The 12,997-nt window shown below is 49.5% G+C and overlaps 1 protein-coding gene across 1 annotated transcript in view; it reads right to left on the reverse strand.

Annotated features, from left to right (window-relative positions):
* Positions 1-8,706, reverse strand: part of FOXK1 (forkhead box K1) — a 50,472-nt gene extending 41,766 nt beyond the window's left edge. Inside the window, exon 1 of the mRNA XM_031606617.2 lies at positions 8,314-8,706. Coding sequence (XP_031462477.1) covers positions 8,314-8,690 — 377 coding nt within the window. The 5' untranslated portion in view covers positions 8,691-8,706. The remainder of the gene's footprint in view (positions 1-8,313) is intronic.
* Positions 8,707-12,997: the final 4,291 nt, after the last annotated feature.

Genomic DNA, 12,997 nt, shown 5'->3' on the forward strand with positions numbered 1-12,997 from the left:
TTCAAGTATTTTAAATCCTACCAGAATATATGAATGTGCTGAGGACTTTCTTCCATGCAAAGAGCTTCACCAAGTAAAGTGACAACGACACATGCACAGTGACAGTCCACATGCCAGCTGCCTCCACAATGGTGCCATTACCTTAAAATTAGGACATTTCTGAGAGTTAATTTCCCATATTGCTGGCATACCCTAACGTCCCTACCTCCTTCACTTCCATACACATACAGACCTAGGGAAACATTTCAATCTGGTGCATGCATCTTACTGCAGATTTGGAATCACTGTGCAAGAAAGAAATGTTTCCCAGGTTCATTCTGAGGGTTAGCTGGCAGCAAATTGCTGATCTGGGACACACTGGTGTAAACAGCCCACGTGCAAGTCCAGACTAAGTGACTGCACCTATTTCTAACAGCTGGTTTGCATACCTCATTTATAAAAAAAACACATTAGCAACATTTTTATTGAACCAGTGCATATAAGGAATGCACTTCTTAGGAGAATATTCTCCTAAGAACTCCTACACTTGAAGGAAACATCAGTGCTTGCCTTAATATTCCAATCAGAAGAGCATTAGCAGCACAGCTTGCTTTAGCCTTTTGACTTCCTCCACAGGCATCACCCGGGCAAAGCCAGCTTCATTATGGCTTGTCTCACCTTGCTGAGCTGATAGTTCCACAGCCAAAGGGACAGGACAGAAGGTGGCAAAGCCACCCAATTGCCTGCCTCGTTGACAGCCAACACCCCTGCACACATGGCAGGCAGGCAGCCAACCCAAGGGACAGCATCTTACGCAAGCCATGAAATAATCCAAAAAAAAAAAAAAAGATCAGTAACTACCTAGCAGTTGGCATTTCTCCCACACCAAGAGCTGACTTTAGTTTGGGCTACACCTCAAACTGAATATGAAAAGCAAAACCATTCCTGGTCTACCCATCGGATGGAAGCCAAATTTGCCTCGTATGTTTTGTCCTTTCCTCCTCCCACACGCTCCAGAGTTGGAGCATTTCGGAGTCCATGGTTCTTATGCCCTGGAGAGAGGAAAGGCCTTCAGTTGCTCAAGAGCAATTCCTTCAGCAAGTGCACGAACTGGCTCTGCAGGGAGTCCAGTCGTGCTCACTGGTGGCTTCTGTACGTGGCCTTAAGGGAGACGGAAGATTAAACCAGTTTGTGTGGGAAGACTTCCCAAGCCTCTCTTCAAAGCCGCACAAAGCAGAAAAAAAAAAGGCCTTAGCTCCAATGTTGTATTTCAGGGGAGGGGAAGGATGCCTTTTCCATTGTGCCTATGGCACTCCGGAGAGTTATTTTGTCTCTTCGCTCTGCTCTAGAAGATGGAGTGGATTTTTACCCGTACATGGAAAGATACAGACTTAGACACCGTTTCAAGAGTGTTCCAGCAAGCGATAATAATGTGCTTTCTTCCATCTATCCTCCTATTCTGATCACCCAGCATGTATAACAACCAAAGGCTGTCCATCTTCGCTCCCTCTGCTAAGGTAGAATTCCCAGCTCATTTCTGCTTTCTCTCTCCCCAGCTGTCAACATGTCATCAGGCAACAGGAAAATTACCTACCCGGTATGCTGAAAGGAGGGAGAAAAACACCGAAACAAATTGGAGCCCACACATACACAACAAGTGACAGCCCAAGAAATTAAGCTCCTTTTTGAACTACTAAAAATAGACTGGGAAGGGAGAGAAGGGACTATCAATCAAATCTTACTCAGAGTTGCTGAATATTCAAAGAACAGGCTTCTCACTGAGTGCTCTCTCAAGATTACTTGAAATTTTCATGATAAAAAATGCACGAGGACAAGAAGGAAGGAGTAGAACGAGGAGCAAAATACACAAGACAGAAGTGGATACAGAGTATTAATTAGGCCATTAAGACCCTTAAATGTTTTACTGTCCAATAAAATATGCATTTCATAAAAATTAAGCGTCATGCAAAAGTAATGCACACATGGATTTTATTGAGCTGCTCTAAACGAACCGAAGATGTAAATCACCAGCAGGACAAGAGTGAGCAGACATTAACTGCATCTGCATTAGGAAAACAAAGAATATACAGCTGGAAAGAAACTGTTATTCCTTTACCTGTGGGATGTTGGTGCTGCACCTAATGACAAGCAGCCTGCAGTACACTGCAGTGGGAAGAGTTACAAACACTTGAAAAAAGCCATTCTATGATTAACACTGGATTATTCACTGGAATGAGCAAATGCATTTAGACTGTTATTTGCACTCACAATTAGTCAATTAACCAAATAATCTGGAAGTACGTTAAGATGTCTTTTCACAGCCCACATTTAGAAGACAAAACGCTGCTTCAGCCTCTTCGCCCTACAGATGGGCACAAAATATCCCCTCAAAGGATCCTTACTTCCCCAGAGCCTCACCTCCCCTGTTTCTCAGGGTGGATCTGCACTCTGCTGTACCAGAACTGTGACATCTGACCTAAATCTCCCCTCGTTTAGTTTCAAACCATTCCCTAATTGTCCTATCACTATCAGACCGTGTAAAAAGTCGCTCTCCTGCTGTTTATCAGCTCCCTTTAGGCATAGGAAGCCTGCAGTGAGGTCTTCTCGAAGCCTTCTCTTCCCCAGGCTGCACAACCCCAGCTCACAGCCTGTCCCAGCTGCAGAGATGCTCCACTCTCTGAGCATCTCCATGCTCTCCTCTGCGCCCACCCCACCAGCTCCATGTCCTCGGAGCCCCACAGTGGCTTTTTGGGCACCCAACCACCCCCATTCTCAGAGCACACCAACACTCCAGCTGCAGGAACTTTGGGCCGTGGCATTCAGCAGCCACTGCTGCACAAGGGCCAGTCATCAGCCTTTATTTGTATGGCATAAGCGGTGAATTCAAGTAGTTTCCTGTTCTTTACCAACATCCTGTTGCCACATCTACTCCTCCAGGAAACTGCAACACCGAGCAAGAGAACTTGGCATCCCACAGAACAGCCCCGATGACAAATGGCAATCAGAGCAGTTGCTAAGAGCTTCCTTGCAAAGAACACAACCACATCAATCCGGTTGTCATTTATACACTTGGTTATTCTGCAGAAGACCGCGTGGCCCATCTTCTGAAAGAAAACAAAATAGATGGTTCTTTGGAGCACAACGCACATGATTCGCTACCTCAAGTCAAAACCGGAACTGTGCAGCGAGGATGCTCACCCCAAAATAACCGAGATGTGAATTACTACAGATCTCATGATTTTTCTTCCAGTTTCTGTAAAAGCAAAACCTCTCAGACTCATTCATCCCCTGGAGTTCTATATACAGCAACAGCGCTCACTGGAAGAATCCCGCAGTCAGCTGAGCATGCATGTCATGACCAAGAGGCTGTTAGCACAACGTTCCCCCAGCACAACGTGAATCCACATTTAAGCCTTCAAAGCTGAGGCTCTGCACAAGAACGCACAAGACAAGCGTGGCATGTTCTGCTTAGATCCATCTTTTCATAGTCAACACATCAGCTAAGCCGAACTGAGCTTGGTTTAAAGGAATACATAAGGGAGCTACGCAGTGAGCTTTCATAGCACTGGTTTATATTCACAGCCTGACTTACAGCACTGCTATTTTTGAATCAACAAATCGAGCGCCGGTTTCATGTAATGAGAAGCTTTCCTTAAACATTTAACATAAGCCATGACAAATTGAGCTGCGTAGCTAAGAGTTATTGCTTGACATAAATTCCATAATTAAAATAAAGTAAGGCTTTATCGCAGTCTTGCTGTGCAACAAAAAACCCATTCAGGTCTTTGAAATCAGAGCATGAAAAATGTAAGATAAAGAACTAAGATAGCAAACCTTTAAAGAGTTCCTAGCAGGAGTAAAACCACCATCCACCACAGCTGCAGCACAGCAAATGATGCATTTCGAACAAAGAACCACCGCCACGCTGCAAACACAGATTATGCAACGCTTAAGAAGTAGAACTACACGAGGAGCTCTCGGAGTGCTTCAGAAACAACGGCGCAGGACTTGTGGTTATGTGGTCAGAGCAGTTCCTGGGCACTGCAACAGCATCGGCCTCAATGCAAGAATGGGGGCTGAGCAGCTTGTGAGCTCATCAAACATTGCGTACATCTCCACTTTCCCGGAGTATGGCAGCTTTTATGTGAAGCTGTGCCCTGAGCTACCGGCCAGCACTGCCCAACCCCTCTGAGGAAGGGAATGGAGCACTGCTGAGCTCAGCTCTCTGTTCCTGCTTGGGTGCAGAACCCAATGGCAGCGACAGCCGTGCTGCCCCAGCACGACGTGAGCTGTGCACTGCCACAGAGATTAACACACGCATAGGATTTCTTCAGATCAGCACCCTCAGATGTGCTCTGAGCACTGGATTATTTATTTATGCCAAGTGTTAGTACCTAGGAAAATCCCTTTATAAATAAGGCAGCCTGTTCATAATAAAATGTCACATGTACATTACATTGCCAGCTTATAACAGGGCCTATACACAGATAGAAATATATATATGTATTTAACTCCACATAGCCATACATCTCCTTTCCGTGCATTTTACACTCTAAGAACAACTCCATTCATTGCTTCCATTTCCTAAATCCCAAGGAGAACTTCAGGCTCAAGAACTTTTTAACGCTTATAAATCTCCTACTGAAAATATCAATTTACGCTGAAAAAAAGAAAGTTTCAGCTCCATTAATAGTTCTACTGCAAAGCCACAGAACAGGCACAAAGGCCACAAGCAAATATCCCATGAAATATTCACAGGCAAGCACCATTTTCCAGCCACTGAGCCCCCAGTTCAGAAAGCTCAAGTGCCATTATCAGGCTACGCTCAATCAACATTTGCAGTTTTTAGTCAATAGGACTTTTGTACTTAGGAGCATTTGAAAACCTGACCCGTAGCTGCTTAAAATTCAGGTTAGCAAGCTCAGCTTCCAGCTTCTGTCTCAGATCCCTCACTTCCAGGGGTGGAAAATGCTTAGTTTAATTATTGCAAGTCTCCAGCTCGTTACTGTTGCTTCTAAAACCCGAGTTCATTCTGAAGATTGCAAAGAAAAGATTAAAAATCCTGTGTTGAAATGATGCTGTAAACACTTGATTATATGGTAAGTCTGAAGCAATTATTGTCTTAAACGGGAATAATTACTTTGGGTAATGACTTCCACATTATCTTCAGCTTTAACTTGTATCGATAGTTTCAAAAAAGACCACAGCACACCCTGCCAATAGTCTGGAGGTTTCTAATATAAGCCCAGGTATTTCTCCCCAGATTTCCACTAGCATAGCTAAGAACAGCTTCTAGCAATCCTTAGTTTTATTTAAGCACTTAATCTAAGTGCTTCCATGATTTCATCTTGATTTATCTGAACGCTTGCTGCAGTGCGACACTCGCGTTAATTAAACAGATTAAGGGGCATTCGGCTGCACTGCGGCCCTCCGCTTTTCCACCCACTTTGTTTCTAACTATCATTAACCTCGAGGAAATGCCCTCCTTGTTGGTCATTACTGCTTAATTATACTCCACAGTTATGTCATCACATCTGTGAAATATAATCTTCCATAACACAGCTGTGAAAGGCGATCCGCCCGGCCGGCGGTGAGATCCTGCTCACGGCAGATGACAGAACGCACGATGGAGATGGAGGAAGCGGTGCAGAGCTCCTCTCCAAGGCCCTTGGTTGAGAACAGGGCTGCTGTTTTGGGAGGTATGGGGAATCTTCAGAACGAAACACCTCCAACTCATCCTATTCCTCCCATCCCCACCCCTCCCAACAAAGCCTTCTGTAGATTTGAAGGATGTTTGCTTCCAAACTCAGAAGAAGGTTTATAGCACACGAGTTTTGTAAGAGTGAAATGAGAGGAAACCTCAGAAATGGAATGTGTGAGTCCAGGATTTATGTTTTAGCATGAATTACATGTGGAAGATGCTTTTTTTCCTGGAACCCCCTGCTTCCACTCATGATCTCGTGATGCACAATCACTCCTTTGCTTGTAATAGCAGAATACAGCAGTGACTGCACTGACACAAAGGAAATAGGACTTGGCAGATTTTTTGCTATCCTTTTTAAAAAACAGATAGCAAAAAGAAAAGGGATGGCTATTCAAACGAGCAGCTCTAAGAGATTACCATCACAAGGACCTTCATCTAAATCATCAAATGGAGCAGCCATTAATTCTAAAACTTAATACCAACCATACATTTTACTGGCAGACAGAGATGATGTGGCTGTACCAAACAGGGCTGTGATATTACCACAAAATAGTACGCAGGAAAAAAGAAGTACAGCTGGAATTGTAAAGTCTGTGTACTAAGACTTATTTCCACTTCTTACCCCCCCCCTCCCACTCTCATATTTTGGCAATATTAGCTGGCTAGCAACAAGCACACAGACTGCTCTGCAGAAGAGAAATGGCACCGAGCAGCGCTTTGTTTGCTCACTCAGTGGGTGCGTGTGGGGCTGAGGGTGCAATGGGGAAGGGAGCTGGCTGATGTTCCACGCCTGGAGACAAAAGCAGGCAGAAAAAGCCTCACTCAATTCTGTGCTTCAACAGGACTTTTTTTTTTTTTTTTTTTTTTTTTTTCCCCTTGTCTGGGTTACAAACCATTGCCTGGCCAGGAGAAGGCGAGGAGTTGTTTACCTGCTTGAAGTAAGGGGGCAAATTCCTTTAGATCGGTGCAAAACATTTTTCTGCTCCAGAACTCAGAAAGGGAGGAGCACACCAAGATCGCTTATGTAGCTCAAACAGTGGCTGAGCAAAGAGGATGCCTTACTGTGCAGAGCTCATAACTGCATTAAACACTTCCCTGCACAGCGAAGGAGAAGGAAAATTGCTGTTCCCACTCCAGAAGTCAAGAGCAAATGGAGGGGGTGGGGGGTGAACAGGCAACCAACTCCCTGCTTGAGAGGGAGCACAATGCTTATGATTAACCAAGTGAAGAAACAGGACGGCAGGGAGGGGAGAGCTTGCACAAATAAACCCAGAACCAGAGGGAGCGACGCAACAGAGCTGCCCTGGGCTTTGGGTGGTCTTGTTTTACAAAGCAAGATTAATTAAACTGACACTGAAGGACATCTCTTTCAGAAAATGAAACACGTTACAAACTAAAATGCCTCGGAGAGCGAGTAGCTAGGGAGTTATAACCAAATTACTAAGTACAAAATGAAGCAGCCTGCAGAGGAAATGAGTAATTAAAAAACCCTCCCCTGAGCAACAGGCTGGCTAGAGAGGGATAACTGCAGGACCCTTGTGCTGGAGGTGTGCGGTACCAGAGCCAAGTGCTGCTGGATGGAAACAGATGTTTCATGCAAACAGCCAACAGCGTCGTGGAACACAATGAAACATCACCCCTGCCCTCACAGAGTGCATCAGCCACAGCCTGCCCAGCGTGGCCTGAAGGATGCATGCAGGAATTACATCACCCACTGCCACCACACTGCCACCTCCGGGGCGAAGCTCTGCAGTAGTTGGACAGTGCTCAGCAACCATAAACAATATTTTCAGAGGAAGAACATGATTAACGGCGACCTCATCGTTCTTTCTGGGCCTTCCCCAAACAAGAAAGCTTATTTAAAATAGAAAGATGTCTCCGCAGCCTTCGGCGCTTTGTGAGTGGAGCAGAAGAACCCAGGGCACTGCTCTGCAGGGGTCCTGGTGGGCAGCACCACCTCTGCTCCAAAGAGACCCAACACACAATTGGCCAACCCGAAAACATGCGCTCAGACAAAAGCGATTCTCCAACTTTTTCCACTAAAACTTTTCCAAGGAAGACAAACCCTGGGCGTAGCAAGCTTCAGCCCACTGGGGAAAGCCTTCCTTCTCATTCATCTTCTGGGAATCCCTGAAGGGCCACCAGTTGGACACCAGCCTGTTGGCAGCAGCGTGCGGGAGAAGCACCACAGAAGAGGAGCACCCTACGGTGAGGAGCTCACGTTTCTTCCCCAGATGCGGCTCAACCGGCCGCTACCCCAGCCCTGCTAACACCCCCTGTTATGGTCACGGGCGGCTGGAAGGTGGCATCCCCTGCAGACGTTGAGGTGGATCCGCTGCCTTCAGCGAGCGGAACCCCTTCCCCACCGCAGCCCTCCAGCAGACACACGCAGCCACCCTTCTGCCACCTCCACGCCAGGCATCCCTCAATTCTCCTCTGCGGGCCGGGGGAGGCCCTCAACTCCCCATCCTCAACAGCAGCCCCTCGGAGGGAGGAACCACCACCGCTCCCTCCTCAGCTCCCCACGGCCCGGAGGACTCTCGCCGTCCCTCTCGGTCCCTCCCCCGGCCCGCGGCCCCGCAGTGCCGCCGCCCCCCCGGCCCAGCCCGACCCGCACCGGCGGCACTCACTGCGGCGGGAGCTGCAGGGCCGGGCCGCCGCGGCGCTGGAAGGCGCCGTCCACGAACACTCCGTTCTTGCCGAGGCAGCGCAGGTAGAAGTGCGGCTCCTGGAAGCTGAGCTGCAGGTGCCGCCTGGAGATGAAGCTGGAGTGGCCCATGTTGACGTCCACCGAGCCCTGCGAGGAGTTGCGGCCTATGGTGACGGCCGGCTGCCGCATGAGGAACTCGAACTCGCGGCCCTGCAGCCGAGCCAGCACCGGGCCGGGGGCGGGCGGCGCGGCCGGGGGCGGCGGCCCGGGAGGGGGCGCGGCGGCGGGGCTGCAGGGCGCGGAGCACAGCGCCAGCAGAGCCCGCGCCCCGCTGCTGTCCTCCCCGACTTCGGCCATGTTCCCAGGCAGGGAGCGAGCCAGCGTGCCGGCCTCCGGGGCGGAGCCGGCGGGGCGGGAGGGGGGAAGGACGGGGCGGAGCGGGAGCCGAGCCGAGCCGGGCCCCGCCGCCGCCGCCGCCGCCACCGCCGCCTTCCCCAGCCTCTCCCTCCAGCCCCGCCGGCCGGGCCGGGCCGGGCACCGCCGCGGTTGATAGCGCGGGGCGGGGGCAAGCCGGGCTGTGGGCTGCGGGCTCAGGGCAGCGCCGGGGGCGCGGCGCCGCCTGCAGGCACCGAGCGGTCACCGCCGGGCGCGGAGCGCCGTTACTCGGGCAGGTGCCGAGGATCCGTGCGAGCCGCTTCGTGCGGGATCCGCGCGTCGAGACGCTCCGCGGGGGCTGGCGAGGCGCTGCCGGGAGCCCCGCTTCCTACTGAGCCGCCCCGCAGCTCCCAGCCCGCCCGGCATTGCTCCTTCGGGCCCTCGCGCAAAGCCCACGGCTGCCGTTTTAATTACTGCACGGCGCTGATCGCTGCAGCCTTCTGCAGAGCGAAGCCCGTCCCGCGTAACGCTGAGGTGTGAGATTAAAAACCAATCTTTCAATGCGTTCTTTAGTGCGCGTGTTTACCTTGCATCGCATTCTTTCATACTTCCATACGTATCACAGAATCTGCAAGGTTGGAGAAGACCTACAAGATCATCCAGTCCAACCATCCGCCAGTCACCAACAGTTCTCACTAAACCATATCCCTCAACACAACGTCCAAATAGCTGTGTTCACAAGTAGTTATTGGCATTATCAAACAAAGATCACGCTCTTTGCAGCGCTTTGCAGTGTGTATGGATAGTGTATACACTGCTGGTTACATTATCTGGATTAAAATGCTACAACTTTTCTGCTCAGCCAAGCTGCTGATACTTTGTAGAATCCCAGAAAATAATACTAGTTCGAAAACCTGAGGAGAAGGAGCAGCCATAACTGCTGATTGCTTTGGCTCTGCAGCCCTTATCAAGGCTGCTCCAGAGCTGAAAGACGGAGAAAAAAAGACCCATAACCGGTCAAAAGTGCAGAGCAAAGATAGAAGGCTGTAATTAAACATGCTGGAGTCAGCCCAGGACTGCAGGGTTAATATCCCTGTTCCTGGAACTGAGCTATTCAGTGATTGCTGAGCTTTTGGGACCTGGGTCAAACATCTCACCTGAGACCTCAACTTCAATGAGAGCAATTTGTGCCACTACCGATGGAGGGGAAGAAAGACCAACGCCACCCAACAGAACTCCAGCATTGCTCCTATACAGCAGTGCTTGCCCTCTGTGGGACACAGTGTGGCACAGCAAAAGGCTGCAGTCTGCAGGGCAGGAGAGGGAAGAAAGCCATCCCTGGAGGTACATCAGCAAATGCTCATGGCTGGAAAAAAAGATGTGGTCATCTGGTAGGCGAGAGTGAGCTCATGCCATTTGTTCATTCCCACTGGGGTGGGAGAACTGCTTGGTGTGCTTCAAAATGACCCCAGGTAGCAGCAAGTGTGTGTGTGAGAGCAGGCAAAGTGAAACGGGCATTGTGTTGGAAGTGCCTAAAGAAGAGAAAGCAGCACCAGAGGGGTGTGAGGTTCAGCACATGGCTTTGGCTCTTCCAGATCCCAGCACTGAGCCATACACCCAGCAGGGCCAGGTAGGATCAGTGCTGGGTGAGGCATCCCAGGTGATGTTAGGGAGTGTTTCTGTGGTTGCATAGGAAAACAGGCTGTGGGGCTGTGCCTACAGGAGGTACCGGCAGCCCAGCCCAGCCCAGATTTGTACAAAACAGGATCAGGTGGAATAAAGAAACAGGATTGCTCCTAGCTGCTATGTATGTGTGTTCGTATCGTGCCTCAGCTGCCCATCCTCCTGCAGGATTAATTCCCTGAGCTCACTGTGGAGGCCCAGAGCTCAGCTCTAATCCACCTGCAAACAGCACCGAGGGTCCTGCAGACAAGGAACCTCTCTGCACTCCTCCGATCTCCTAATCCTGCTTAAAGTCAAAGCTGCAGTCCTAAAGTAAATGGCCAACGTAAATGCACTCGGAATTGTTTGACTTAAATTAATCTCATTCCGTATGGCTGGATTGACTTTAAAGTGGTTCATTTTCCTCGGCAGGTTTTAGATGGATGTGTCTGCAGGTGTGGCCAAACTTCCTGACTCTACACGTTGCATACCAAAATATTCAGGTGGCTGGGAGCCAGCAAACTGCAGGGAGCTGGGGGAGCAGCAGTGCTGAGAGCTGGCAGGGCCCTGGGGACAGAGGGGACAATGCAGACCCTGTGTCACCTCCTCAGTGTGCCCAGGAGTTAGTGCCATGCAAGAATTTGCCATCCTGGTCTCCTCATGTGCTCCAAATATGGGGTGTATACCCTGCCTATGCAGCCATGCTGTGCCTGGGCAGAAATAACCCACTGGGGAAAACGCTTCATAGAATCACTGAATCACAGAATCATAAATGTTGGAAAAAAACTTTGAAATCATCAAGTTCAATCCCAACCCATCCCACTATGACACCAAACCACATTCCTCAGTGCCACATCTGCCATCCAGGGATGCTGACTCCATCACCTCCCTGGGCAGCAGTGCCAGTGCATCACCACTCTTTCAGAGAATAAATTTTTCCTAATATCCAACTTGAATGATCCCTGGTGTGACTTAAGTCCCTCACCTTGCTTCAATGCCTCCGTGCAATAGGCCAGCCTTACCAGGACAGGAGATTAAACACCCAAAAAACTATCTTGAGATGGGGACAGAGAAAACAGCAAGGACAGACTCAGCGCTGTGCAGAGAATGGCACAGAACCTGGCTTTCCTTTGTCAAATATTTGTCTGGCACTGTGTCACTGCTGACGATCTTAGTGTAGCAAAATACAGCAGGAATCTGCTCGGTGCTACCGGCTGTGGGCAAATGAATGTAATGGGTTGTTATGGTCACCCAGATACCACTGCACTAGGCAAACAGAAATCTTGCAAAAACAGTGATAAAAGGGGACGTTTCTACATTTATCTGCTGGATGGCATCTGCTTAAAAATGTTTTCTGGAAATTAAATGCTGCATTTCTCCAGCACTTGATATGGCCATTCCCCATTATTGTGATACATGCAGGCCGAATGCATGTTTATCAAGTCCCTACTCTACAAAGAATCTGCCTGACTTCAGCAGCACAGGAAATCTCTTCTACCCCCAAACCACAGCAAAACTGAACAGCAGCTATGACAGCGAGGGAGATGTGAGCTGCACACCCGGCACGAGCTGCTCACTGTTTTTACCCAGCAGCTTGACAATGCACTGCTGCTAACAATGAAAACCAGTTTAGCCCTGACCTGGGAAAGGAGGAGGAGAGCAACGAAGGAAAGCAATTACCCCAAGGAAGAGAGGCTCTGCTGCTTCCATGCAAGTCCAGTCCTGCATTTCTCAGCCTGATTGGGCTCAGGATGATGCAGCTTCCACTAGCATAAAGCAAGCATCCTTAGCAAGAGGGCAGATGCTTCACAAACAAACCTAAGGGAGAAATACAAAAGGAGAAAGCAGTGTTCCCTCCAGTTCAGCTGCTCCTGCACAGCTCCCTGCAACCCTTTCCCCATTCCCTTTCCCCTTGCCCCCCCCCCAGCCACTCAGCAGGCTTTAAACACTTCCGTGCTTTCTGTCCAAGCTGATGTGAAGCAGATGGAGGCTGAGCAGCCCGTAGCTGTGGAGTTGCTTTCCCTGCACACCTGCATGCGGGGCAGCCTCACTCCTTCCTCTAGCAGTGTGGATTCTAATTCCCCTTTTCTGCTTTTAGGAAATCACAGGCTGTGACATGGGAGCAGAGGCCTCTTATGCTCCTCTCTTAGGATTTTCCTTTTAACTGAGCCATTATAAGAAATAAAAAAGAAATCTGGGCTGCTGTTTTGTTCTGAAACACGTCCAGGTGAACAAGGGCACCTGTCCCATGTGTCCTCCAACCCTGCTCCCATTCATATCCATTTTTCCCAATTCTGTTGAACAATCTGTGCTGCTAATCTGTGCTCCTTTCCAGCAGTGTCCCTCTGCCCTGCCCTGGGACAGCCCAAACACAGCAGCACAGATCCAACCCACTGCTGGGGGTCAGGGGGAGAAACAAAGCCCTAATCCAGATAGGCTGATCTGAAAGGGCTCACAGTGGAGGAGGTAAAACATCGATCCAGGGATTCTTTATTTTCCTGCACTGCTTTGAACCAGCAGAAGGCTGAAGCAAACAACACGGATGATTCAGAAACATGGTGGAAGCACTCTCAGTCCCCAAAGCTCCCAGGGATGCCAAACACCATTTTTCCTAAAGCCAATGGACC

The sequence above is a fragment of the Phasianus colchicus genome, chromosome 16, assembly GCF_987193195.1.
Source record: "Phasianus colchicus chromosome 16, bPhaCol1.hap1.1, whole genome shotgun sequence".
NCBI classification, from domain to species: domain Eukaryota; kingdom Metazoa; phylum Chordata; class Aves; order Galliformes; family Phasianidae; genus Phasianus; species Phasianus colchicus.